This window comes from Poecilia reticulata, chromosome 7, assembly GCF_904066995.2.
Source record: "Poecilia reticulata chromosome 7, P_reticulata-male-v2, whole genome shotgun sequence".
Classification (NCBI taxonomy): Eukaryota; Metazoa; Chordata; class Actinopteri; order Cyprinodontiformes; family Poeciliidae; genus Poecilia; species Poecilia reticulata.
This window is the reverse complement of record NC_088836.1, coordinates 14,598,621-14,621,635: the sequence shown is the minus strand read 5'-3', so window position 1 is coordinate 14,621,635 and position 23,015 is coordinate 14,598,621. Positions and strand designations below refer to the sequence as shown.

At 39.9% G+C, this 23,015-nt stretch overlaps 2 protein-coding genes and 1 long non-coding RNA gene across 4 annotated transcripts in view; 2 read left to right on the top strand and 1 right to left on the bottom strand.

Annotated features, from left to right (window-relative positions):
• The window catches only part of spsb1 (splA/ryanodine receptor domain and SOCS box containing 1), a 36,504-nt gene extending 23,441 nt beyond the window's left edge, over window positions 1-13,063 (bottom strand). Inside the window, exon 1 of one of the 2 annotated variants that reach the window (XM_017305917.2) lies at window positions 12,926-13,063. The gene's annotated coding sequence lies outside the window, so the exon portion shown is untranslated. The remainder of the gene's footprint in view (window positions 1-12,925) is intronic. The other variant, XM_081608952.1, reaches the window with a different exon arrangement.
• On the top strand, window positions 1,242-9,418 carry LOC103467193 (uncharacterized). Its single transcript, XR_014088191.1, has 3 exons — window positions 1,242-1,373; window positions 3,317-3,536; window positions 8,654-9,418. It is a non-coding gene; the product is annotated as an uncharacterized LOC103467193 (long non-coding RNA).
• On the top strand, window positions 12,670-19,566 carry gpr157 (G protein-coupled receptor 157). The gene is made up of 4 exons (XM_008413323.3): window positions 12,670-13,243; window positions 14,236-14,449; window positions 16,006-16,200; window positions 17,646-19,566. The coding sequence occupies exons 1-4, from the start codon at window positions 12,867-12,869 to the stop codon at window positions 17,868-17,870; spliced, it is 1,011 nt and encodes a 336-aa protein (XP_008411545.1). The 5' UTR covers window positions 12,670-12,866; the 3' UTR covers window positions 17,871-19,566.
• The last annotated feature ends 3,449 nt before the right edge of the window (window positions 19,567-23,015 follow it).

Genomic DNA, 23,015 nt, shown 5'->3' with positions numbered 1-23,015 from the left:
CTGTGAGCGACACATTAAACAGGAACATCTGCAGTTCTCCTGCACGCTGGCTCACTGGGCTGAATGCTGCACTGCCGGCACAGGAAACTGCCGCACTCACCTGATGTTTCTTGCACCTCTGTTCTTGCCCTGCCTCCCACCTCCCAACCCGTCTCCTCTCCTCTCCTTCCCTCCGCCTCCTTTTCTCCTGCTCTCCAGTTTCTCCTACTGTAATCTTGCTTGTAGGTACAGTTGGCCAACAAAGCGCCTCACTGGCATGCTTTGCACCTCAGTGATTCCCCCCCCGGCCTCCTCTCTCTCCTCTGCTTCACACCCCCCCCTTGCTGAAAAGTATGCAGCACATGCTTTCACCATCCTCCTTGAGCAAATTGCCTGACAGAGAACAGAGAGAAGAGAGGAAGAGCCAGTGAGGAGGCAGCAGAACACTGATCCTGCAGTGTCCTGCAGCAGCTGTACTCCTGCAGTGCTGGCCCACAGCAGCGCGCTCACGCACACACACACACGCACACACACACACGCACACACACACACACACACACACACATACACAGATGTAGGAATATTTAGATGCACACCACCTCACAACTCTATCATTTACTCGTCAGAGTCCTCTTCTCACGTGACACGACTGTTTCCGAGTTTAGAGACAGAACAGAAACAGATGAATCCCCCCCCACCACCACCCTCAACTGCTCCCCCCCTCCCTCCTTCCTCACCCCCGATGGTGCATTGTCCCATTCCAGCACTCCTGTTCCGATGATGTAATCAATGCAGCAAGCTTTGAACTTGCTGGGCTAGGGGTTCCTCTGCACGCCCCCCCCATCCCACCCCTTCACCAACAACTCTGACTGACAGAAATAAAAGTGAGGCCTCACTGCAGTCCCAGGTAAGACAGGCAATAAATTCAGGTTTTATGCATGGATTTGACTTTTGCACAACAGAAAATAATTTCCTCTGAGTGGCCTCGCTCAGTGGACGTCCATATTTCACTCTTGTGTAAATGGAAGATAAATTCTTGCATAAATTTAAAAAAAGTCAGTTTGCACTTTCACACACTAAAAAAAAAAAAAACACCCCGGGAAATACAGTGCTGCATCATGGCTGTCAGTGAATTAACACCACCACATCCAGGCAATTTCCCCCTCTCCTGCTCTCTTCACAGAGTTCCTGTCTGGTCGTCCGCAGCGGGACAAAGACGAAGCTCCAGGCACAGCTCACAGCTCTGCGAGTGTGGCATCCAAGTGACTTTGCTCTCTCATTGATGAGGTCATCGGCCTTGTTGACGGGCCGCAGCGGAAGGCGACGCCGCTGATGTGCAGCACGCCACTCTTAGGAGACGCTCAGGTAGCCAAACTCGGGCCATATTGTAGCAGGTGAGTTTTGCTGAGCTGGTTTCTGCTGCTGAAGCCAGAATCTGCCTAGTGATCAACTTCCACTAACAGCAGTGATGAACTGGCATCACCCCCTCCTCCAGATAAAAAACCCGGCTACTCAACGTAATTAGCACTCATGGATACTGATGACCTGGCACATTTAGGGTGGTTCACCGTGTGAGCGGCTAAGCAGAGCGCGATGCAAACAAACTCGCCTCCCTGATCCGTTCGTCGCTACGTTAACGAATTGCTTTTAAGTTCAGATCACACATCAAATGTCGCTAAGGAAGCATTAATATTTCACATGGATTCCAAATCTTTGCTGATGCATTCCCTCTGATTTTTGGTTTTATAATTCATGCTGATGGGCTTCATCTGTAATTGATGTGACCTACTGTATAATATGATCTGATGAATCAGCAGCTTTCATTAGTATGCTGTGCTAGTGCCCAGTTACAGCTTCTGGTGCAGATAAAACCCGAACCACCGCAGACAGAACTGAAAGTAAACTGATGATCTGTCAGATTTTGCGTTTTATGTGTAATGCGCTTCATGTTATTCAGCTTCAACCAACGAGGAGTGAGATTTTGGTGCCGAGTATCGGATATTGGCGGCGGTGTGACATTTTCATGGGACGATAACCCTCAGTAAAAATACCGCAGTTTTATTGTGACTTTTGGTGCAAAAAATTGTCAAAGTGCAACAAGACCTAACAGAGAGAAGACTCCTATAGTTGCCAAAGTTATAATAATATTATTGCAGTTTTATTGATGTCGTCAATAATACTTATCACTATTTTGATAATTAGATTCATGCTGAAAAATAAAAAAGTTGTTTTATTAGCTTTTTTGTGCAGAGCATTACATTGTTTTACACTTGTGCTCTTTATAACAAGCAAGAACGAAAAGCTTGTATTCGGAGTCAGAGTGTCTGAAAGTTACATTTAAGATCTCTGTGTGCAATAAAAATATCTAAAGTTGACTTAATAATGAACTTATCTACAGGTAAGCTGAATATTATTCACACCCCTGGGCATATTTAAAATAAATTACACTCTTTTTGTGATCCGAGTTTAGAGACAGTCACGGCTAAGTCTGGCGCAATAAGCAATTAATCAATTCGTCCCACGACAAATTAAAACGGGCTCGATAATTTCCATTCTGATGATTAATAATTTTTGAAGGGCAATTTTGTTTACAGAGACTTCATGGCTGGATTTATTAATGGTTTTGGTGTAGTGTGCACTTTTTATATTTATTTTGTTCGTTGTTTTTGGTTGTGTTTATTTAAAATATCTTGCGGTTCCAGTGCTAGGTGTTCTTCACAAAATTTTTATTTATTGGTCTGTGAAAGGGAGAACATGTATTATTATGCCATCACCAATATATAAATTGAAAAAGGTCTTAAAACAACATTATTGTGACAAGCCTAAACGTGTCTGCTTGATGAAACAGACATGAAACTGTTTTACAGATAACTAAATGAGGATTCATATTTTAGCCTTTTTTTCAGCCAGCTCACTAGCAGTGCTCAGCCACAGGGGGGTAAGGGCAGTGTAGAGTCACTCTGCTGTAAAACACTCCTTTGCCGTCTCATTAAAATCCCTTAAAACCACAGAAACAGCATGAGAAATTTGAGCCATTTTGAAACTACAACTTTCTAAAACCAGTAAAAAATCCACATTGTCAACAACAACTTAAGAGCTACCCTGTTCCAAAAACAGGGTAGGCAAACACGAGTTTTTTCCCTTTCTATTAATATAATAAGACAAGCCAGGCCAGCGTATTAAAGCCGTGTCACGTCATCAGCTGGAGCAGTAACCCCATCATCTGCTGAAGTGTCTCAAAGTGAAAGCTAAGCTAACTGAGGAGGCTGAGTCACGCTGGGTTCTTTCTGGGCTTCCCCCTTCTCTGATCCTCCGCTCCTCCCCTTCTGTGGTCTAGGCTCATGAACCGGGTTCGACCGCTGGTGGCGTGTTGGAACATGCCTTGACTTGTTGTGCTGTCTGGGTGAAGCACACACAGAAAGAGAGAGAGAGAGAGGAGGCACAGAGAAAGAGAAGAGGCTGGTGGTCAACTGGAACCTTGTGTGAAGTGACCCTGCAGCGCCCTGCACATTTGGGTGGATGGAGGAGCTGCGCCGCCGCCACCGCCTTATTCCCTGGTGAGTGTGAATAATCGCTTCTGACTTTAATGCTAGAACTTATTTCGATAACATGGTTCACATTTGCTGTATACAGAGCCAGTTAATTGTGGAGCATTTCATATTTTATAGCATAGGGAAGTCAAAAAGAGCTGAATCAAAGGCCTCAGACAGGCTAAATCAAGGCTGTGAGTTATTTAAATATCAACGGTTAATTTTAAAATGACAGCTTTCAGTGCTGTGAAAGTGTCTTGGTAACTAGGGAAGAGGTTGCTGAATGCACAGGACAGTCGGGCAAATTACAAAGGGCCATGATAACATCCGTGTGGATTCTGAACCAAGAGAAATGTGGAATTAGCAACATCCCCTCTTCAAAGCCGAGAGGAGGACGACGACTTCCTACAGCTTCTACTTAGGAGCGACGATACACTCAGAGCGTTCTCACTCTCAAAGAGAAGTGTCGTCAGCGCTTCTGCGAGATTACACTACAGTGTACACAGAGACGCTGATAAAACCTGGACGGGCTTTCCACGTTGTCACTCTCATCACATGTTATTGATAAACTCAACAGAGAAATCACATTGAAACGTCTGAAAACTGAAAAATACACAAACCCCTCAGTGACTGTTCACCGTCCGGCGCACTATGACCCGTGTGTTTCACACAAGCCTACCATGACGACTGGACCATTAACCCACTCCTCTCTGTGGAAGCAGACAGGATTTATTCACACTGGTTACCAGAACAAAAGCATGGCAAGATTGTTTCTAAACTTCGGTTTCAAATGGTTTAAATTTTCCAGCATGCAGCTAAAAGTAGCTTTTTTTGTGAAGTTAGAGGAAATGTCTGAGTGTCCGGCTGTTGAAGCAGAGAGTTACACAGCAATGCCTCTATCCCAGCTGCTGCAAACTGAAGGTCAGCTGGCTGCAAAAAGGCCCCTAACACTTTTCCGTTCAGCGCCATGGAGTCTAAATCTTCTGCTCCACAGAACAGAATTGGCAACTTGAAAGTACTCGACTGCCATATTTTATTTTATTTTGTCAATGAAAAAGGCAAATATATTAAAAACGAATCATTTTCCTTTAACCTACTAAGCAATAAACTCATCAGCAAAATTTCCAGGAAATGAGGTAGAAAATAAATAATTACTGTAGGTCTGAAAAAGGGTCCTAGATGTTTGCTCTGATAAAGGATCGGGAGCCGTAAAAAAAGTTATTCCAATGTCCCCCAGGCTTCTGCACCAGTTTATGAAAAGAAGAACAAAGTCAGCTCCTGGCTAATATTTCTGGTCGCAAAAAAATTCATTTTCAGTACTTGGAAATGCATCACTCATCTTAGGGTAACTGTTTTAAAACTATTTTTAAAAGCTAAGAGTCTTCCAAACAGCCTGACAAATTAAACTTGCATTCCTGATTAAAGTGCAGAATGGAAACTAAAAGATAATATTCTCCTTAATAAGCACTAGAGAATTACTAACATGTTTAGGGGGTTTTGTTGTTAAAGTCCAGGCATAAAAGTCGAAATAACAAAAATAATCAATCAATATGTTAGCTAATTTAGCAGCCATCACAATATTTGTGTACTTTTGTTTTGAGTTAAAGCAATTAGCTAATATTTTATTATTTTCTTTATTAACATAATACCAGGAAAACCTTCCATATTAATGAGGTCACACTGCCCCATGACTCGCTTACTCACAAACAAAACGCTTTTCAAAGCACAGAAGCAATTATTATTTATTGCTTCTGATTACGCTGAATTGAAAGGCCTCCAGCCTCTAATTTCTAAATTAAATGCTTCGCTACCATTCAGAAACCTCCCTATACAATAAATACTAACAGCTTTGTCAGCCATAAGATGATTATGTGAGCGCAGAGGGACCGAGCCAGAGAGGCATGACTGCCGAGCGCTGTGAGCTGACACTAGTGCAACCTAGGAGCGCAGAGCGGCGCTGGAGATGAGGAACGAAACGCACGCCGCCACCGGCTGCCACGATGGATCCGTGTTTTTAGCCGACACAATCTGAGGCCTGACAGCAGTGGGATCCAGTGTAGGTGAGCCTTGGTTTGGGTTAGGCTGTGAGTGTTAGTTCGTGTCGGTGCAGACGTGCTTTTTGCTCTTGAAAGGAAATGCTGGGTGTAGGTTGGATGTGTCACAGAGTTACAGACTTATTGAAGAGTGTCGCTGCTGACGCCCTGAGTGAGGCTGCTGAGGTTACCTGAACCCAACGCTCAGATTGATCACTTTAGTCACAAAAACTTTTAAAATTAGATTATTTTTACGACATGTTTAAAATCCCCATGATGTGTAAAATATTTATGCAGAAAAAAATGTTTGAATAATTGAGATGAACCGTTTCCTTGCCATGTGATCATAAGAAGGAATTACAATTAACAATACCGTGTCCATTTTAAACAAGCAAAACTACATCACTCCATTTTATGACACTAGCACAAAAAATGGAAATAACAGGTTTAACGTTAGTAAATTAAACCAACTTAAAGTGTCATCAGCTGTGGCCAAATCCTGAGTCAAACTAACAGTATAACTCAGTACATGATATTTTATTAGAGGCCGTCCAAATTAAAGTACTACAAAATTAAATATGTACTTATTTTACACCATAATTAAAAGAGATATTCTCAAACAAGGTAAGAGATCCCCCAAAGTATCTGCTGCTAACCTTAGAAGGTGACAAAATGAAAACAATGTAACCATTTCTAAATGTTATAAATAATCATAATCATCAGAAGAAGAATATGTTTTATCCTACTTGAGGATAAAATATATCCTCAATGGGATTAAATGGGAGTAAATCCCAGAGGTACATTGCCCACAATTATTCTAAATATTAATGAATGTTATGTTTGTCATATTTCTCAAGATAAACCATCAAATGTATGGTTATGTCTTTTTACAGCTATACACAGTTAAGTCCACAATTCATAGCCTTGACAGAATTTATTTTATTTTTTCAATTTAAAATGCTAAATTATTTTCAAATGACTTACTTTTCTTTTTACTTCCTAAGCAATAAGTTAATCATGCAATATTTTGATGAAACAACGAAGAAAAGAACTAATTACTATATATCCAAAAAAGGATGTCAGATGTTTTCTTTAATAAAAGAAATTTTTACTTTTTACAGGGTTAAGGAAAGCTTTTAGCTTTAACAGCATGTTTCCTCTCCCTGTTAGCAATATAAATGCTTTGGAGGAATACAACCAGAGTCCTGATAAAAATATAATAAAGGATCTTTGTCATCACCCTGAAATGTTAGTTTGATGACAAAGACGTCTCTCAACTATATATGACCTCATTGCCAAAGATACATTGTCATCTGGTCAGCAACTAGAGGAAGGGCTTGAACGCATTAAAGATTTTTCCATTGATTATTGACGATAGCATAAGTGCTATTTGACATTTCATTTATTTCACATCTAAATAAAATCTTTTCTTGAAAACTGATACTACATGTACACCGCTTCATAATTTTTTGAAAGTTGCGCACTTCATTTCCTACTAGAAACAAACTTCATGGTTGAATGAAATAGTTTTAAAATCCAAATCTGCAAGAAGTATAAAAATATTTTTGTCCTAACTCTATATAATTGATCTATACAATAAAATACAAAATAGTCCTTTGTGTTGAAACATAGTGAATTTATCTTGAACTAAATTTAAACGCACTAAATAACACGACAATTTAATCCTATGACTTAATCAGGAATCCATTTTAAATTGTTGAGATTATCCACTCCTCTTCTATTTATGTAACATAACCTAATTAATTTAATCAAGAAATAATTACTTATTAAATTAGTAGTCAAAGGGTATTTTCATACCCAGTTAATTAAAATTTTAAAAACTCAAACGTTAAATTCCACCTTTGTAGCCTTGAACACGTTCTGAATGAATAAACAGATTTTGTTGTGTTGTGGACAAAGCGAGACCTCTGATGGAGTTGTCTTTCAAACACACTTCTTTACACTTCTCTATTTAAAAAAAAACATTGTGAATGAACCAGTGTCAATTAGCTGAGATGCATTTACCTGTTGCAATCATCTCAAATGACAGTTTCAGTTGCTCACAATAACATTTCTAAACGTATCTTCACAACCCTTTTTCTTAATGAGCTGAGGCTCCGTACCGACGCCGCAGACTGAAGCAGAGAGGCAACCTTTCATTCATTTAGAGAGCAGCAGCGCTGCATTTTCATTGGCATTCCTCAGCCATGTACTAGGGATTACATCAAGGCCGGAGCAGGGAGGAATCCCTGTCGTCATGTGCTCGGCGAAGGCGGCATCAGGCCTTCAGACAAAGACACAAAGGGACGCGGACGCAGCTGTTTGGCATTAGAGGAGGTCAAGAGGAGTCCCTGTGCCTCTCTGCGGACAGGAGAAGATTTCTTCATTCTTCATAAAAACAAATTTAAAAAGTGAATGTTGCAGATCGCTTTAGTAAAACGCTTACATTATTTTACATCAGACAAGAACCACCGCCTACAGGCACAAATCAAGCTCTGGAATTCCCAGTTGCACAACCATAAACGTGTCATAAATTTCACAAACACGCAGTGGACGGTTGATTAATGTAACCCTACTGAAGAATCCAAATCAGAAGTCGCTCTTTTCCATTCGCTAGCAGCTGCAACGCCGGTCTCCAGCATTCCCGTTGTCCTGTCGGAGAAGTAGATCCCACACGGAGACAGCAGCGGTCAGCCGGCCTAAAATAGCTCTGCAGCGAGCGAACGCTACTGATACCAAGGAGTGGGGAGGAAGTGGAAGAGGGGGGGTTTAGTTGTTGTTCCTGAGGTACATCAACGCAGAACGGGTTCACTCAAGTGAACACAAATAGGTGAGAGATAAACCAGACCAAGGTTTTGTTGCAAAATCATGAGTCATGACAGATCTATTCTTAGTTCGCGGGTGTTTGTGTTTGCCCAAGTTATGCAAACTTCAAGTGATGCTGCAGAAAAAAGGCTGGAGGGATGTGAAGTATCTGTTCAGAAACAAGCTCTGGGTTACTGAGGAGGGAGCGAAGACTTCCTACCCACTTGAATTTTTTATGCGATATGAAAATGCATCCATTCAAAATAATACTCAATCCTTTCCTTCCCCACATCTTCCATTCCGTAGGTCTTCCAGTGACTGGCGAAGCATCCCAACACCAAAAAGCCGGGAAAGTGGGGTGCAAACGTCAGCAGTGCCAGACTGAAGGGGTCAAACTGTGCGGCTAAAACCAGCCAAGTTCCTGCTGAGAGTAAGCAGGCGGACAGACGGGTGGACGGACGGTAGGCTGTGGCTGCTGTGGGTGTTTCTCTGGCAGTGTCTTAGCTGGTTGTTGTGAGGAGTGAGAACGAAGCAATCAGCAAGTATACTGCCGCAGAAATTCTTCGCAATAAGATGCCCTGGGATCAATGCTCGTCACGAGGTGCAGAGACTGAACAAAGGCTTTCATAACGTGGAAATGGACCCGGGCTGTAAACTCGAAATGGAAATGGGATAATCTGAAGACAGACAGAGAGAGAAAGAGAGAGAGCATGGCTTTTTTTATTACCAACATTTACATTGGGATGAAGGCATCCGAACCGCTGAACTCTAAGCTGTAGTTCCATGTTCTTCTGCTGCCATCTTGTGACTGAAAGCAGCCTCTCTGCATGCTTTTGTTGATTAAAGTCTGCACCGATTTACTGAACCTACATCAGTCTTTTTTTTTTGTTTTTAGCGTCAAAAAAATGTCTGCACGTCTTAATAGTGCTAGATTCCTTTTTTCCAGTGCATCCTTCTTTGTAACCAAGCTTAATTTAATTTTTGAATATATCAAACTTATTAGCCAAGACATTTCTCCATGTTAGATATTTAATTGTAAAAAGGTTGTAATAAATGTTTCATAATAACTTATTTATCATTCGGCCTCATTTGTTTTGGGAGGAAAATAAAAATGTTGTGCTGTGTGTGCTTTGCTGCGTGTAAAAGCACCAACGCACCTGAAAAGCGGATGCTGCCAGGATAACAAAGCAGACATAATGAGTGCAAATGAACCAGGTGCACATCAATTCAAAGACTCACTCAGTAATTACAGCTGAATCTATCTTGTTCCTCTGATGTTTTGCTTTGGGTTTTTTTTTTTTTGCACAAAGAATCAGAGGAACGTGAATGGAGAATACGTCACTGCTGCTCGGAATGCGATGCTGACTCTAATGCAGATGTTGCGCTTGCTGCAGTCTGCAAAAAAAAAAAAAAAAAAAAAGAGCCTGCTATTTCACTGCACTGCTGCAACCCAGGGGGGCCGACGGGGGCTGCAGTTTTTCCTGAGCTGCAGCGATGCAGAAGCAGTAAATGCCGGCTCGCACACAAGGTCACTGCTTTCCTGACTTTAAGCCTTCCTAAATTTTAGCTCTATGGAAACCCTCAAATTCGAGGCCAAGAAATAATTAACAGCTGCTGGACACAAAGAGCAGCAGACGTCGCTCATTAATCACAGAGGTTACGAGTCGTCGTCTCATTACAGCGGCCCTGCAAGCTGCTTGATAAGAGAAAAATCTTACTATAGAGCCGAGGATGACCATCAGCGGCGCACCTTTAATTCAGTTTATATTCTGTACTTTTTGATTTATTGGTGGAATGCTTCTGCTGCAGATAAATTACAACAAAATGAAAGGGTTAATTTTAAAGTAGTTAATGAAACTAAAACGATAAGGAATTCCAGGCCAGTCAATTGTTGATAATTTTTCAATTGATTTGAAGTGCAGCAATAAAAAATGTAAAACCTCTGGAAGTATATTAGATAACATAAAAGAGCTGAAACGTAAAATTAGTAAAATTTGCCAAGTACATTGTTTTCTATATATATCAATAACACAATTCTTTATACAGTTTGCATTATTAGATAAAAAAAAAGACTAAAGTCCAACAAAGAAACATGTTTTCTACTAAGTCAAAGAGCTATAAATCCAGATCGTTAACAATCAATCAATCAATCAAGTTTGTTTGTGTAGCACATTTTAGCAACAAGGCAGTTCAAAGTGCTTTACACCATAAACACACACAAGACTTCCTTATCTTGGGGGAAAGAAGTACTGACATCAAAGTTTTTCCACATTAAAAGTATTTCTCATGGGATGAGAAATTTGCAGCAGATTATGGCAGTACCAACCCAAAACGTCCACAAATCCAAAGAAATTAAAACAAATCAGTCTAAATAAAACTTCCAAGTAGTGAAATAGAAGGACGCTGTACTAAGTTCTGAACACCCCGACCAAAATATATTCAATACTTTCTGGGTAATTCCAACAAGCTGTGTGCAACGCTCAGGTATGATCCAAGCAATAGATTGTGAAGGCTCTGCTGCCTCTTTTACATTCAGTTATATTCTAGTCAGGTGATTTTCAGACGATTTATTTTCTTTCCTTGACACAAGCTGACAGTTTCCATGGATGTATGATTGGATTCATTGTATCTTGTGGTAGTTTTCATGGCTCTTCCAGTAAATTTCTCCATTATTCTTTCCTACACCTAGATAAAGTCATCCGATATAAAACATTGTTTCACATTTAAAGACTTAAACTTGGTTTCATCTAACATGGCTATATTTTACTGCCTTTAAACTTTTAAACAAGCGTGCATTTGCTTTTTCTTCAGCAGTGGAGTTTTGTGCAATGAGTGTTAATAGAGACCAAGATGGTTGAGTGGATTATTGTTTGTTTTCATAGGAAAAACAGTATTTGCTAATTAAAAGTCTTTCTTAAACTTTGCGTGAGTGCTCCGTGGCTGCTCAGTAATTTTTCTCATTTTGATTCCTCTGCTGTAAATCTTGTGGCCCAATACTTCCAGTGCTCACTTGAACATTCACAAGTCTATAAATATCTCTTCAAAAAATTTTGCAACAACGTTTGTAAAGTTCTTGCATTAAAGTTCTTTGTTTTTACCAATTATTAGATGAGTCTTCTGTGAAAAAGACACAGTAGAAACAAAAAGCATAGTATTCCACTTTGTAAAATATAACATGATTTATGAATCAATATGTTATCACTTTTCAAATGTGTGAATCACAGGTTCACATTTAGTGTGAAATTCATATCAAATGCCCTCACAGAAATATATTTATTGGTTAAAATGTTCATCAGTGTATCAGTTCATGAACAATCTGACCAATGCAGGGGGGACACTGTCCTCTAAGCTTTTAAGAAAAAAAGAAAACACAAAGCCATCAACAGTCACCAAGTAAATAAACTTCACTTAAAAACAATGTGTGATGAAGCACCTCTACGTTGCAAAGCACTTTTTAATGCAGCCCTTTTCTCTCTTTGTAGTGGCCAGAAGCAGCCTTCCTAATCACTCTATTGATTCTGACTTTTATGATCCACTAATGCTTACCTCAAGCAGAACCTGACGTAAACACCTGCTGCTATTACCTTATAAAATACAATATGTCAAGAGGCTCACTGCTATTTTAAAAGGGTCTGCGCTTACTCAGGAAAAACCTTGAATAATCCCTCATCAATTCAGTCTCACGTAACTACGTCAAGTTTATTTTACAGATCAGACAGAAGCAAAAATTACTTGTTTTGTCCAAAAACTAAAATAAGCTTGTTTCAAAACGTTTGTGTTTTTCTGTTTTCCAAACTACAATGTTATTTTGATTCACTGGTAGATTTAAAAAAAAAGATTTTCTTTAAAGTTGTATGTTTTTTTTGTTGTTGTTGTTTTTGACTTGTTAACAAAAATGAGGTGAGATTCAGTGAAATCGAACTACAAATGCAACCAGAACTAAATATTAACTTGAAAAACAAAAGTAAACACCGGGAGAGTAACCCAATGAGAGAAGGACATTCAAATGCAGCATGTAAGGATGGACAGAAAAATTATTTGCATAAATATATGGTGACCACTGCCCCGTAAGCCCCCCTCGGTGACGCCTCTGCTAAAATGTGAAACTTTGAGACAAGAACGTAAAAATATTTTCCTAAACATTTTCTTGATCCGTGGGTCACGTTTTAGATAATCTAAATATCTATGTTTTAGCCTTAATGTCATGTGTCACACGGTGATACAACAGCTGTAACTAGCTAAGAAAAAAATTATCTACGGACAAAAATAAACTTGTTTCTTCCCTTTACCAGCTGACTGACTTCTGCTTTGGGTTCCGGTTGGTGCAAACAGTAGGCGTGCGGGGAGGGAGGGCTTAAATGCTGGGCGAAAAGTTTTGTTTGCCTCGTTTGGACTGGAAGTTTTAAACTTGCACTGCCTTTGAGGGAAATCATGATAACATCTAGCACAAATCTGCTGCTACTGCTCCCAGAAGTGTTCGGGCAAACTCTGATATAGCAGCCAGTTTTCGGTGTAAACTATGGCCAACGAGAGTCAGACAGAGTTGTATTTGTCAGAGCGGGTGGTGGTGTTGTGTACCTGCGCTCTGTCCTTCCTGGGCTCCTCTCTCATCATCCTCACACACATTATCTGGACGGACTTGAGGACCACCCCGCGGAGGCTGCTGGTGTTCCTCTCGGTGACCGACTGGCTGTCGGCCGTCTCCTACGCCGTCGGAGTCTGGAGTGTTTTCCGCACCGACTCGACCGAGTGCGTCGCTCAGGGAGCCATATCCACTTTCTCGAACACCAGCAGTTTCTTCTGGACCGTGTCCATCGCCGTGTACCTCTACGTCTTCATCGTCAGGTCTAGCCAGAGGGTCGCCGACAGCCTGGTAGTGTTCTTCCACCTGGTCAGGTATGGATATCGCCGTGAAACCAGCCTAGCTAGCTGTAAAAGTAGCTTCTAAGAGAAAGCGAGCGCAGCCTGAGGCATGTTGGGAAGTTTGCGGGAAAGCGGTTAAACTGGCAAATACTGAAGTACGACTTTGGCTTGATTTATGGCTTAGTTTCAAATGTTATATAGGGTTTTAGCTAACATTAGGAAAGGCAACATGACTAAAACTTTACTAGCGTAAAGTGGAACTACTCCAGCGCGTACGGTTTCTATGGGAACTCTTTGAAAGTTAGTCCAGGCTAGTCCATTATACATTTCAAACTGTATTATATTTCCCTCTTCTTTTTCAGTGAACAAATTAATAACAGGTTTTCACTTACAGCATATTGTACCATTTCACTTTACAAAAAAAATTCAGTGTACCGTTTTGTTTTTAGCTAGAAAGTAAGTTTATTTATTTTATTTTATTATTTTTTTTTTTTTACAAATAGAAATCTGAAACGTGTGGCATGTATTTGTATTCAGGACTGGATTTAGAAGGATCGCTGCAGACCAAGGGGCCTTACACAAATGACGGAAAATAACAGCATGTAATCTAAAGGGAATTAGAATTAGAGAGCCCATTTAATGCATTCAAACACAAGTAGGTCTTAAGCATTGTGGCATTTATAACATTCTACCCTATTTTCATAATAAAATAATATTCAAATAAAGTATATTTTAGATTGTTTTAAGAGAACAGCATATGCTTAAATAGGAAATGGTGAATGCTGTTTTCAGAAAGTGGCAATGGTTTTGTGGTTCTACCATGCATAAACTAAAACATTTTGAGGTAGGTAGGTAGGTAGGTAGGTAGGTAGGTAGGTAGGTAGGTAGGTAGGTAGGTAGGTAGGTGGACGGACAGATAAAACCAACCACGAACATTAGTTTAAGTAAAAAAAAAAAAAAAACATCATTTGAGATAACTAACATTGACTCTCCAAACTATTTCTGCTTTTGCTTTTCTTTTCCAGCTGGGGCGTCCCTCTGGTCATCACTGTCACCGCTGTGTGCCTCAACAAGATCGGCTACGATGCGTCAGAGGTGTCTGTGGGCTGGTGCTGGGTCAGGATCGAGGCTCCGGATCGGGTCCTGTGGATGCTGCTGACTGGAAAGATCTGGGAGTTCCTGGCCTACCTCACTCTTCCTGTGCTCTACATCTTGATCAAGAGGCATATCCACAGGGCGGTGAGGGGGTCCATCATGTTTTTCTGTTTTAACTGACAACTATTTTATTTAAATGAACCTGAAGAGGAAGAGTTACTTGTTTTTCTTGTCCATCCTGACTGTATACAGTAGGATCTACTGTCTTTAAGCAGTTATCGTAACAGATCAACTATTAATTGAGCTACCATCATTTTTATTGGGTCACAAAATGTATGTATTTTTCTGATTCCCAATTTAAAGGCTGTGCAAATTTCCTTATGAACATTTGTATTTATAGTTGAACAATTCAAACCATTAACCAAGAACTTTGGAACTTTTGATTGTGGAAAATATGAAATTGCATTAAAAGATGTGTAGGAACCCTTATTAAAGGAGAAACATTGATCACAAAGTAAATTTGGACTTTTAGTTAAAACACCAAGCCAGTCTAAACGCAGAGTTAAGTGACCTAACTTCATCTGTATGATGGACAGAACTATTGGCTTTATTATAGCATCTGCCATGTCCCTCCCAATGTCAGACTGTAAATAACAGTCTGTCAGAAAATCTTTATGAATATTCATGTCACTAAGTGTTATTGGAGCAGTTCTGTCAAAGGTAATCATGTGGGATATTTTTCTGGTATGGCAGGCTGATTTTTCATGAAGTTGGTGTAAGGATTTGTTATAGAAACCTCAAATTGTTCTGCTGTTCCCTACCTTTGTGGAAATTAGAATATCTCAAATTGATGCTGATGCAGTTTTTCAGCCATTCTGTTGCGATTCCTCATAATCCGACTCATGAATACTTTTGACCCAACAATTTTGGCCCACGTGACAAAAAGTTTGGACACCCCAGATTTTTAGTCATCACATGTTTTATTTTAATATTTCAATGTAATTGTTGTTGTTTTGTAGAAAGCGGTTTTTATTTTGACGTTACACAATTTTTAGGGATGCATTGATATTTATCTATCTTTTATGGCAGACAATTGATGTCTCTCAGCAATATATATATCAATATATATATATGTACATTTTATGTATTTCTCTAGCCTTTTGACACTGAAAAATTTACCACCAGGTTAACAATGCTTCATTTAAACACCCACAATCCTGCACTGCACTACTGTTAGTCATATGACCGAACAAAAATCCACAGGAACAATCCCTTCACTCCCCCCTCCAGAAACACAGAAAGCAACAATAAGGAAATAATCATCGTGCTAATATGACTAATATCACCCATGACTGATGCTAATGCAGATATATGGTGCATGTCTAGTTTTTTTTTTTATTTGTCTAAAAAGCCTAATTTTGTTGATCAGAAGAACATCCAAGTGGGGTGAATAGTTCCTAGAGGCACTGTACTCTTTCCTTTACATTTTAAATACATGCCCATATTTCTTTATTCATTGGTATTTTAATTTTCAAATTAGCAGCAATTCTTTCATCTGATGAAATTCAGATGAATCACGGATCACATTCGCCTCACTTCTGCTGCTGTGTCGTGAAAAACGACCCATTGTTCTTGATGATGCATTGCGTTCTCTTTTATTTTTTCTTGTTCTTCTGTAAATCATCCTCTGTTTGGTGCAGCATGCGGCCCTGTCGGAATACCGTCCCATCTTGGCCACCAGGCCTCCGTCGCAGTCCTTCTCCTCCATGGCAGATGTGAAGCTAACTCTCATCCCCATCATCTTCATCGTCCTGCGCATCTGGAGCACGGTGCGCTTCATCCTGCTGCTGGCTAACTCTCCGGTCAGACAGAACCCAGTGTTGGTCACGCTACACGTGAGTTTAAAGTCTGAAAATAGCTGCTTTTAGTGGAGATGACACCCTTTCATATTTAGTCATTTTCTTGTGTCGTCTGTTGTATTTGGCAAGCAGCACATCAGCATGTGTGTGAAATCATTAGCTGATGTGCTGTTAAACCTGAATGTGAGACAGGATGCGATTAAACCCATGACTCATCGCACCATCATCCTGCAGTTTTTCTTTACAAACCAGTGGTTTCTGCTTGAAACTCCTTGCAACAGAAGATGTGCAGTAAAAGGAAGACTTATCAATAACTTGAATATTATTATTCATCTGAGCCGTTGATGAATAATAACGGCTGCTAATTTTCTAGGGTGAAATTAGCAATGTTTAAGAAAAAAAAAAGCGAAAATCTAGTGCATGAGTCTGAATTTATTGTGGATTTTCTCTAATCAGCGTAGACTCAACAATATACATACATGCTCAAACATATTCTAATATTTGGTCAGATGTCCCTTACTTTTTGCACCTTTTGTAGCCCATCAGCAAGCTTCTGGCATAACTCTGGCTACATCTCGGACCACCGTTCTTACAAATGTCCAATACGGTAGAATGTCGCTGAAACCTAATGTTGGCCAGTTCTGATGCGTGTTTGGGTGGAACCCCTAGTTGGGTCCAAATGAGTTGCTAATTTGTGGTGAAGAAGAAAAATTTGGATGAAGTTCTCCTTCGTTATTCCAATAACGTTTTGTACTGGCAGTGAAACAGACCCTCAGCATCAAAGCTGCACAGAATAACACAACATGCAAAGACGTCTGGTGACGAAAAATCTTCTTTTACAGGCAGTACTCTGCAGACATCTCCAATGTGTTATTAGCATGGGGAGCCTGAATGCATGATGCTTGTGGTGCTGTGGTGGTTGCATCATACCCATTTGACTCGATCATGTAGATAACTGCACATTTCTGCAATGCACAAAGCAGGCTCATACTTTATTAGGCTTCTTTACGGATTGATGGGTTCTGCGCCTTATTAAAGACCAAGTATTATTGTGTAGCCACATGCATTATTAAAAGCCCAACATTAATTCAGCGTATGTAAAACATCTCTGTTACTGTAGTTGTTTGGCTTTTTAAGGTCTATTTTGTTACATTTTACTGTTACAGCTAGTTCTCAGTTGTTAAAGGCTTAATGAAGAATGGTTGTTGTGATGATGTGTAATGGTGGAGTTTCAGAAAGTGGCGTATAATTGGAAAGTTGAATTTCTTTTAAGTTGGATCTGATCAGCATTTTTATAACAACTGAAAGTAACATGGTTACTCGATTGACTGGAAAATACACAATATTGCCCTTTTGGGGACTATGTTTCCACATTTAGCCATCATAGGATTTTTAAAAGTGTGTAAAAATATAAATAAATAGAACAAATAATTTTTCCAGTTCTCTAAGTGTCTTTCTGCTTATTTTCTGCGTCCCTTTAGGGTATCGGTAACACGTCTCAGGGAGCAGCCAACTGCATCATGTTTGTGTTCTTCACTCAGCCCATCCGCTCTCGCCTCTGCACTGCGCTCTGTTGCTGCTGCTCCAACTGTCGAGCCGAGGCGCCGCACCCGGACGGTACCCCACAGCGGCACCAGGCGAGACGGGACTCGAGAGGAGAAGAAGAAGAAGAGGACGGTACCATTGGAATGCAGGGGGAAAGATGATACCTCGCTCTGTCACCGGTGAAACCGGGCTGAACCACTGAGGTGAAGGAAGCGGTTGAGCAGAAAGCCTTATGAAAGCAAGGGATGGAGATGCTGGAGATGCATCGTCTAGGTTACATACTTGCACTCTGGGTGCTGCCTGAATTACACTGATACTTACCTGAGCACTTGATGACTTCTTAAAATTATGTTTCACTTTTGGTTCTTCTGCTATGTTTTTTGAGTCTGTTACGCCAAATGAAGGACATGTTACTGTAGCACCTCTATTTATCATCTACTGTAACAAAGTTACCACTGTGAAGTAACGGTTGGGCAAGCTTCATATTTTGTCCAAGTGATTGGGCTTCCAAATCACATAAAAGAAGATAATCTGCCAAAACATCTTTACCCTGTTGACGTTGCTGATTAGAAGGTTTCGCGTTACTCCCAAGTGTGGCTGCCTGACTTGAAATGTTGTTTCCTCTTATTTTAAAATGTCTTACTCCAGTCCTGCAGCAGGATGTTCGGTACTGTGTTTCCATACTGGTTTGTGCTTAGTCTATGTTCAGCTAAATGTTTCTGCAGCCAGAAAAACTATGTTGGAATGTGAAATGAAACTAAGATCAGTGTAGTGGGTTAGCCCGGGTGAGATGAATATAATACAGATATATCTGATGCTAACGTGATGTCAGCAGATGTTGCAACATGTCCTAGTTTACTAACTCATTGTAAGGATTTAGAAACTTTGAAGTCGAACTCACGATGTTTTAAATGTGCCGTTTTCTAACTTTTGTTCAGAATTAAGCTGTGGAATATTTTAGGGTCTCCTCCGCTTTTACTTTTTTTTTTTCCTCCCCGAGACCGATCGGATATGTTCTCTGGCCAGTTTAACATCTACACTCCTGCTGCTGCTTTGTACACTGTAATTTGCAGTTGCCTTGTAGAAAAACATAAAGTCTTCGTTAAAGCGGGAAAAGAACTTTATTTCTAGATCTTGTCTTTGATTTTTTTTTTTTTCATAGTTTTAAACTAATGAGCTCTGGTCACCCATTCATTGACTGCCACTAAATATGTTTGGTGAGTGCATTAATTATTTTTGGATCAAATTTATGCACAATATTTAAGTTGAGGCTTGACCTACTGTGTTTCTATTGTAATAAATTTCTACTGTTTCTCAGCATATTTTTTTATATTGTAGATTATTAAAATCTCAAAATACTTAACTATTTATTATAGCTGCATAGCATATCAAATCTCAGTGATAAACTCAATGTCGAAGTGTGAAGTTTTCTTCTGTTTTACATTATAAATTGAGTGATTTTTGAAGTTTCTTCCCAAAGAGATGCTTTAAATTTCCGGTCCCTTCCATGCTTATTGGCATCCCTGGTGCAGATATTTAAATAGTTTGCAATAATCTAATCTTTAATTTCAGCATTTTTATTTTAAATGGGAGAAACTAATACGGAAAGATTAAAGAATATGTGAAAGTCAGTGGGTTTTATGCAAGCCAGAATATAAAACATGAAGGGTTTTAACTCATAATAGTTAAATAATGTCAAAAATAATTAGTGTGAGTAAGTAGACTGTTCCTTATGTTATCTGCTGCTATGCCCCATGTCTTCTGTCTGTGTGATATTTTTGCTGTGTCTGTGATTGTGGCTATAGAAAATCCAGTTGCCTTATTGGGACAATAAACTTTTCTACTGCTGATACTTAACTGGAATTGTGTGCTTAGGTAAGATTAAGCTTTTCAGAAACAAATGGCCCAGGTGGGTTTTACATGAATCTGAAAACAAAACCACTTTTTTCCTACTGATATGAATATCTGTGAACCAGCTTCTCTTTCAAACACTCTCGGTATCTTGTATGGCAACATAAACTCTTTGAAATACCAGGAAAAAAAAAAAATCTAATAGAGTAGCTTAAATATTTGACCTAGGTTATTTTTAAATAATTATTTATTCAAATTTGTTTTTATGGTCCTTATTTTTAGTGCTGTCGCATCAGACGTGAAATTATTTTAAAGGATTTCCTCCCACTTTTCATTTTTTGTTTGATTTTCTTACCAATTTTACAAGTAATTGTGAAGGACGGAGAAATAATTTTGAACGCAAACTAGTAGAAGCAGAAGTTGATGCTGTGGTTGTGGTTGCTATAACGGTCACCATTTGTACTCACTAAAGTCAAACTTTCTGCAGCACTCGGAGGCCTCTGCCCTGCATGTTTTAGGTGTTTTCCTAACACCTAAAACATTAACATATTTCTGCAGCACTTGATGGCCCCAGAGGAGGTCAGGAAATCATTTGAATCAGGCGTTCTGGAACGGACACGTCTAAAATATTCAGTCTGAGGACTGAATTTAAGGAATGTTAATCTAGAGTTTTAAACCAAGATACTGTGGAAAATTGATCTACAATTTTTAGCTCAACATTTTTCTATATGAGCGTTTGTTAGAATATGCTGGGTTTTCAGTGCCTGTTCCATCAGTTTAAATGAAACAAAAACACTATAAGTGCAAAACCCCGTTTTACCCTCATAGCAGGCTATAGTTTGCTGCTTTTCTATTATTTAAAACTCATAGCTCTTGTGTAATAGCGTAGTTGCGACATATTTCACTACAGCGTTTGGAAATGAGCAGTTTGATGTGTCACCTTCATCATTGCTGGTCACTGCGGTCAGGAGAAGCATGAACGATCATCACATGTCATCCTTCCTCCTTGCAACCTGAGCTGCACTCGTGACCATGAACGTCTCGCTTGACCCCTGCTGCTAGATCCCTGTGTTGGCCAGACGTCAACAAACCAGAGGGGAGGCTGTAAACTTGAATAAACGCGTACAGACCGTGGCGTCGACCTAACCTATAACCATAATGGCTATTTTTAGAGAATCTGGCTCTTTGACATGATTAGTGCAGTGGATCTTTAAGTTGAAAGCTTGTGAACAACTCCTCCTGACGCCATCATCTGAGGGAAAAAATAGCACAGGAGCATACCCTATATATGACATGCAGCTGTGTGGAAGGACACACAGCATAAACAGATGTTAAGGGAAGTATTCTGCCCACACAGAATGGAGCAGTGCAGTTTAACAAGATTTTAAAAAAAGCAGCAGCTAAGTTAAGCTCATAAAGAAACACACTATGAGAATTATTTTCTGTATGTATGGATTGATCAGCTTGAAACCATCAAAACGAACACACTTAGCGACTGAAAAAAAATGCGTGCAACCTTCTTGGAGCATCTGGTTCCCACACATTAGTCTGATCCCCACTGTTTACACTGGTCTTCTTCAAATAAGCAGGTTTAATTCAACATTTAGTTGAAGTAATGGGACAGAGTGCACAGTTCATTCTCTCATGCCGGGGAATAAAGAATAATGACAACAGAGTGGGCGGCAAGCCTGGGAAAACAGACTGTGTGCGGATGTGGGGGTCTACACTGTCTCACAACAGATGTCACCGTTGCAAACTTTGGTGTATTTTATAAGGATTTCACATGTTAGACCGACACAAAGTTGAGCATAATTGTAAAGTGGCAAGAAAATGATACGTGGTTTTAAATGTATTAACAAAAATGAGAACATTTTGGGATACATTTGGTTTAAGATCTGTCATTTTTGACACAGATTGCCCAAGAATTAAAAAAAAACAAAACCTTATCTGTCTATTGTCCCTTGAACAGGTTTGCTACTATTTGTGGCATAAGTTTCCCTGGCTTGCTGTGGAGAACTGTGAGACTAGGTTACTTTCTGGAGGAAAGCAAATTCTGATAGATGCTTGCATTTTAATTGGTTGGTCTGCTGTCCACAATGTTTCATTGCGAGGGTGATGTTTCGCGGAAATTATCAGGGTTAGTTTGCATGTAGGTCAGATAGTTCAGTTTTAGTCTCATGTGACCAGAGAATGTCCTCCAAAGGCCTGTCACACACTTTGAATTTTTAGTTGTGGAAATTGTCTTCCATTTGACCATTTATTTTTTGTCTTGTGAGTTTGATAAAGCAGTTTATTGAACTACTTTAATGTTCAGTAGAAATTAAAGTAGTATGACTATTTGCATGTGCTGTATATCGGTTAGCGGACCTTTTTATTTTATTTTATTTTTTTGTCCTTGCGGACAGCAGAAAGCACACAGATGGCCGCTCTCTCTGTATTTCCTCCAGTATTTAATCCATTGTGTGATTTGGCTGACATTGAAGCACCTCGGGCTGATGAAAACACTTAAGGAAGAAGTTTGTGCTCTCTCTCCTCTCTGCTGGCTCCCTGCCCGGTTAATTCATTATGTTCAGTGTACCTCTCAGCTGTGGTGACCACTCGTCAGGGGGAGTCATTTTTATACTCAACACGAACTGTTCATTTAGCTGATTCTGTTGTGGTAAGAGCCAATTCTCAAATTCACCGTCCAACTCACTAAATAAGGAATAACTTCAAGTACTGAATAGCAACCTGACAGCAGAACAGCATTCACAAAGTACATGAAAACACCTTTGAGAGAGGGCACACAGAGAATAAGGCTGCTATGGTTTATTATTACTTCAGAATCTGGACATTCAGGCAGCAAGCAGCTAAAGTCCCAGTAAAACGAGTTTGTGGTAAGCATGTGACATCCTCTGTCTCTTCTGTAGATCATGTGACGCTGCCCTGCACATTAGCTCCACCATCTGTTCACTGCAGCCATGTTCACTGCAGAATATTTCTCAGTGCTGATGTTAAGAGTTTCACTGCTTTATTTTTTGATCAGCTACTGCTTAAGTTTATGGTTAAACTTAAAGGTCTAATGAAGATTACTTTAGTTTTTCAAATATCTGAATAATTTGACAGCACATGTTTTATGCATAATGAATCCATCACATTTCTAAGTGTATTTGTAAATGTGGCCAAAACATATGGAAGCCCAGCAACCTAAGGGAGACACAGACTTTCCTCTCCCCAGACAGTTGGGCCAGATCCTCTGGAGAAATCCCAAGTTATTCCCAGGTCAGTCAAGAAATAGACCCACTGGATGTCCTGGGCCTTCTCCTGGCATCCTACCCAGATGGTCAAGCCAGCTAAACTGGCTCCTCTCGATGTGATGAAGCAGCGGTTCTAGTTTGCTCTCCATCTATCTCTAATGGAGAGCACCACCGGTCGCTTCATGTTCGGCTGGGTACTGATCCACATATCATCTTAGC

What these genes read in the sequence shown, in the direction of transcription:
- gpr157 (XM_008413323.3), top strand. Translation starts at nt 12,867, where the DNA reads ATGGCCAACGAGAGTCAGACAGAGTTGTATTTGTCAGAGCGGGTGGTG. An exon ending in GTGTTCTTCCACCTGGTCAG is followed by an intron (nt 13,244 to 14,235) that starts GTATGGATATCG and finishes TTTCTTTTCCAG; the next exon opens with CTGGGGCGTCCCTCTGGTCA. An exon ending in CAGTGTTGGTCACGCTACAC is followed by an intron (nt 16,201 to 17,645) that starts GTGAGTTTAAAG and finishes GCGTCCCTTTAG; the next exon opens with GGTATCGGTAACACGTCTCA.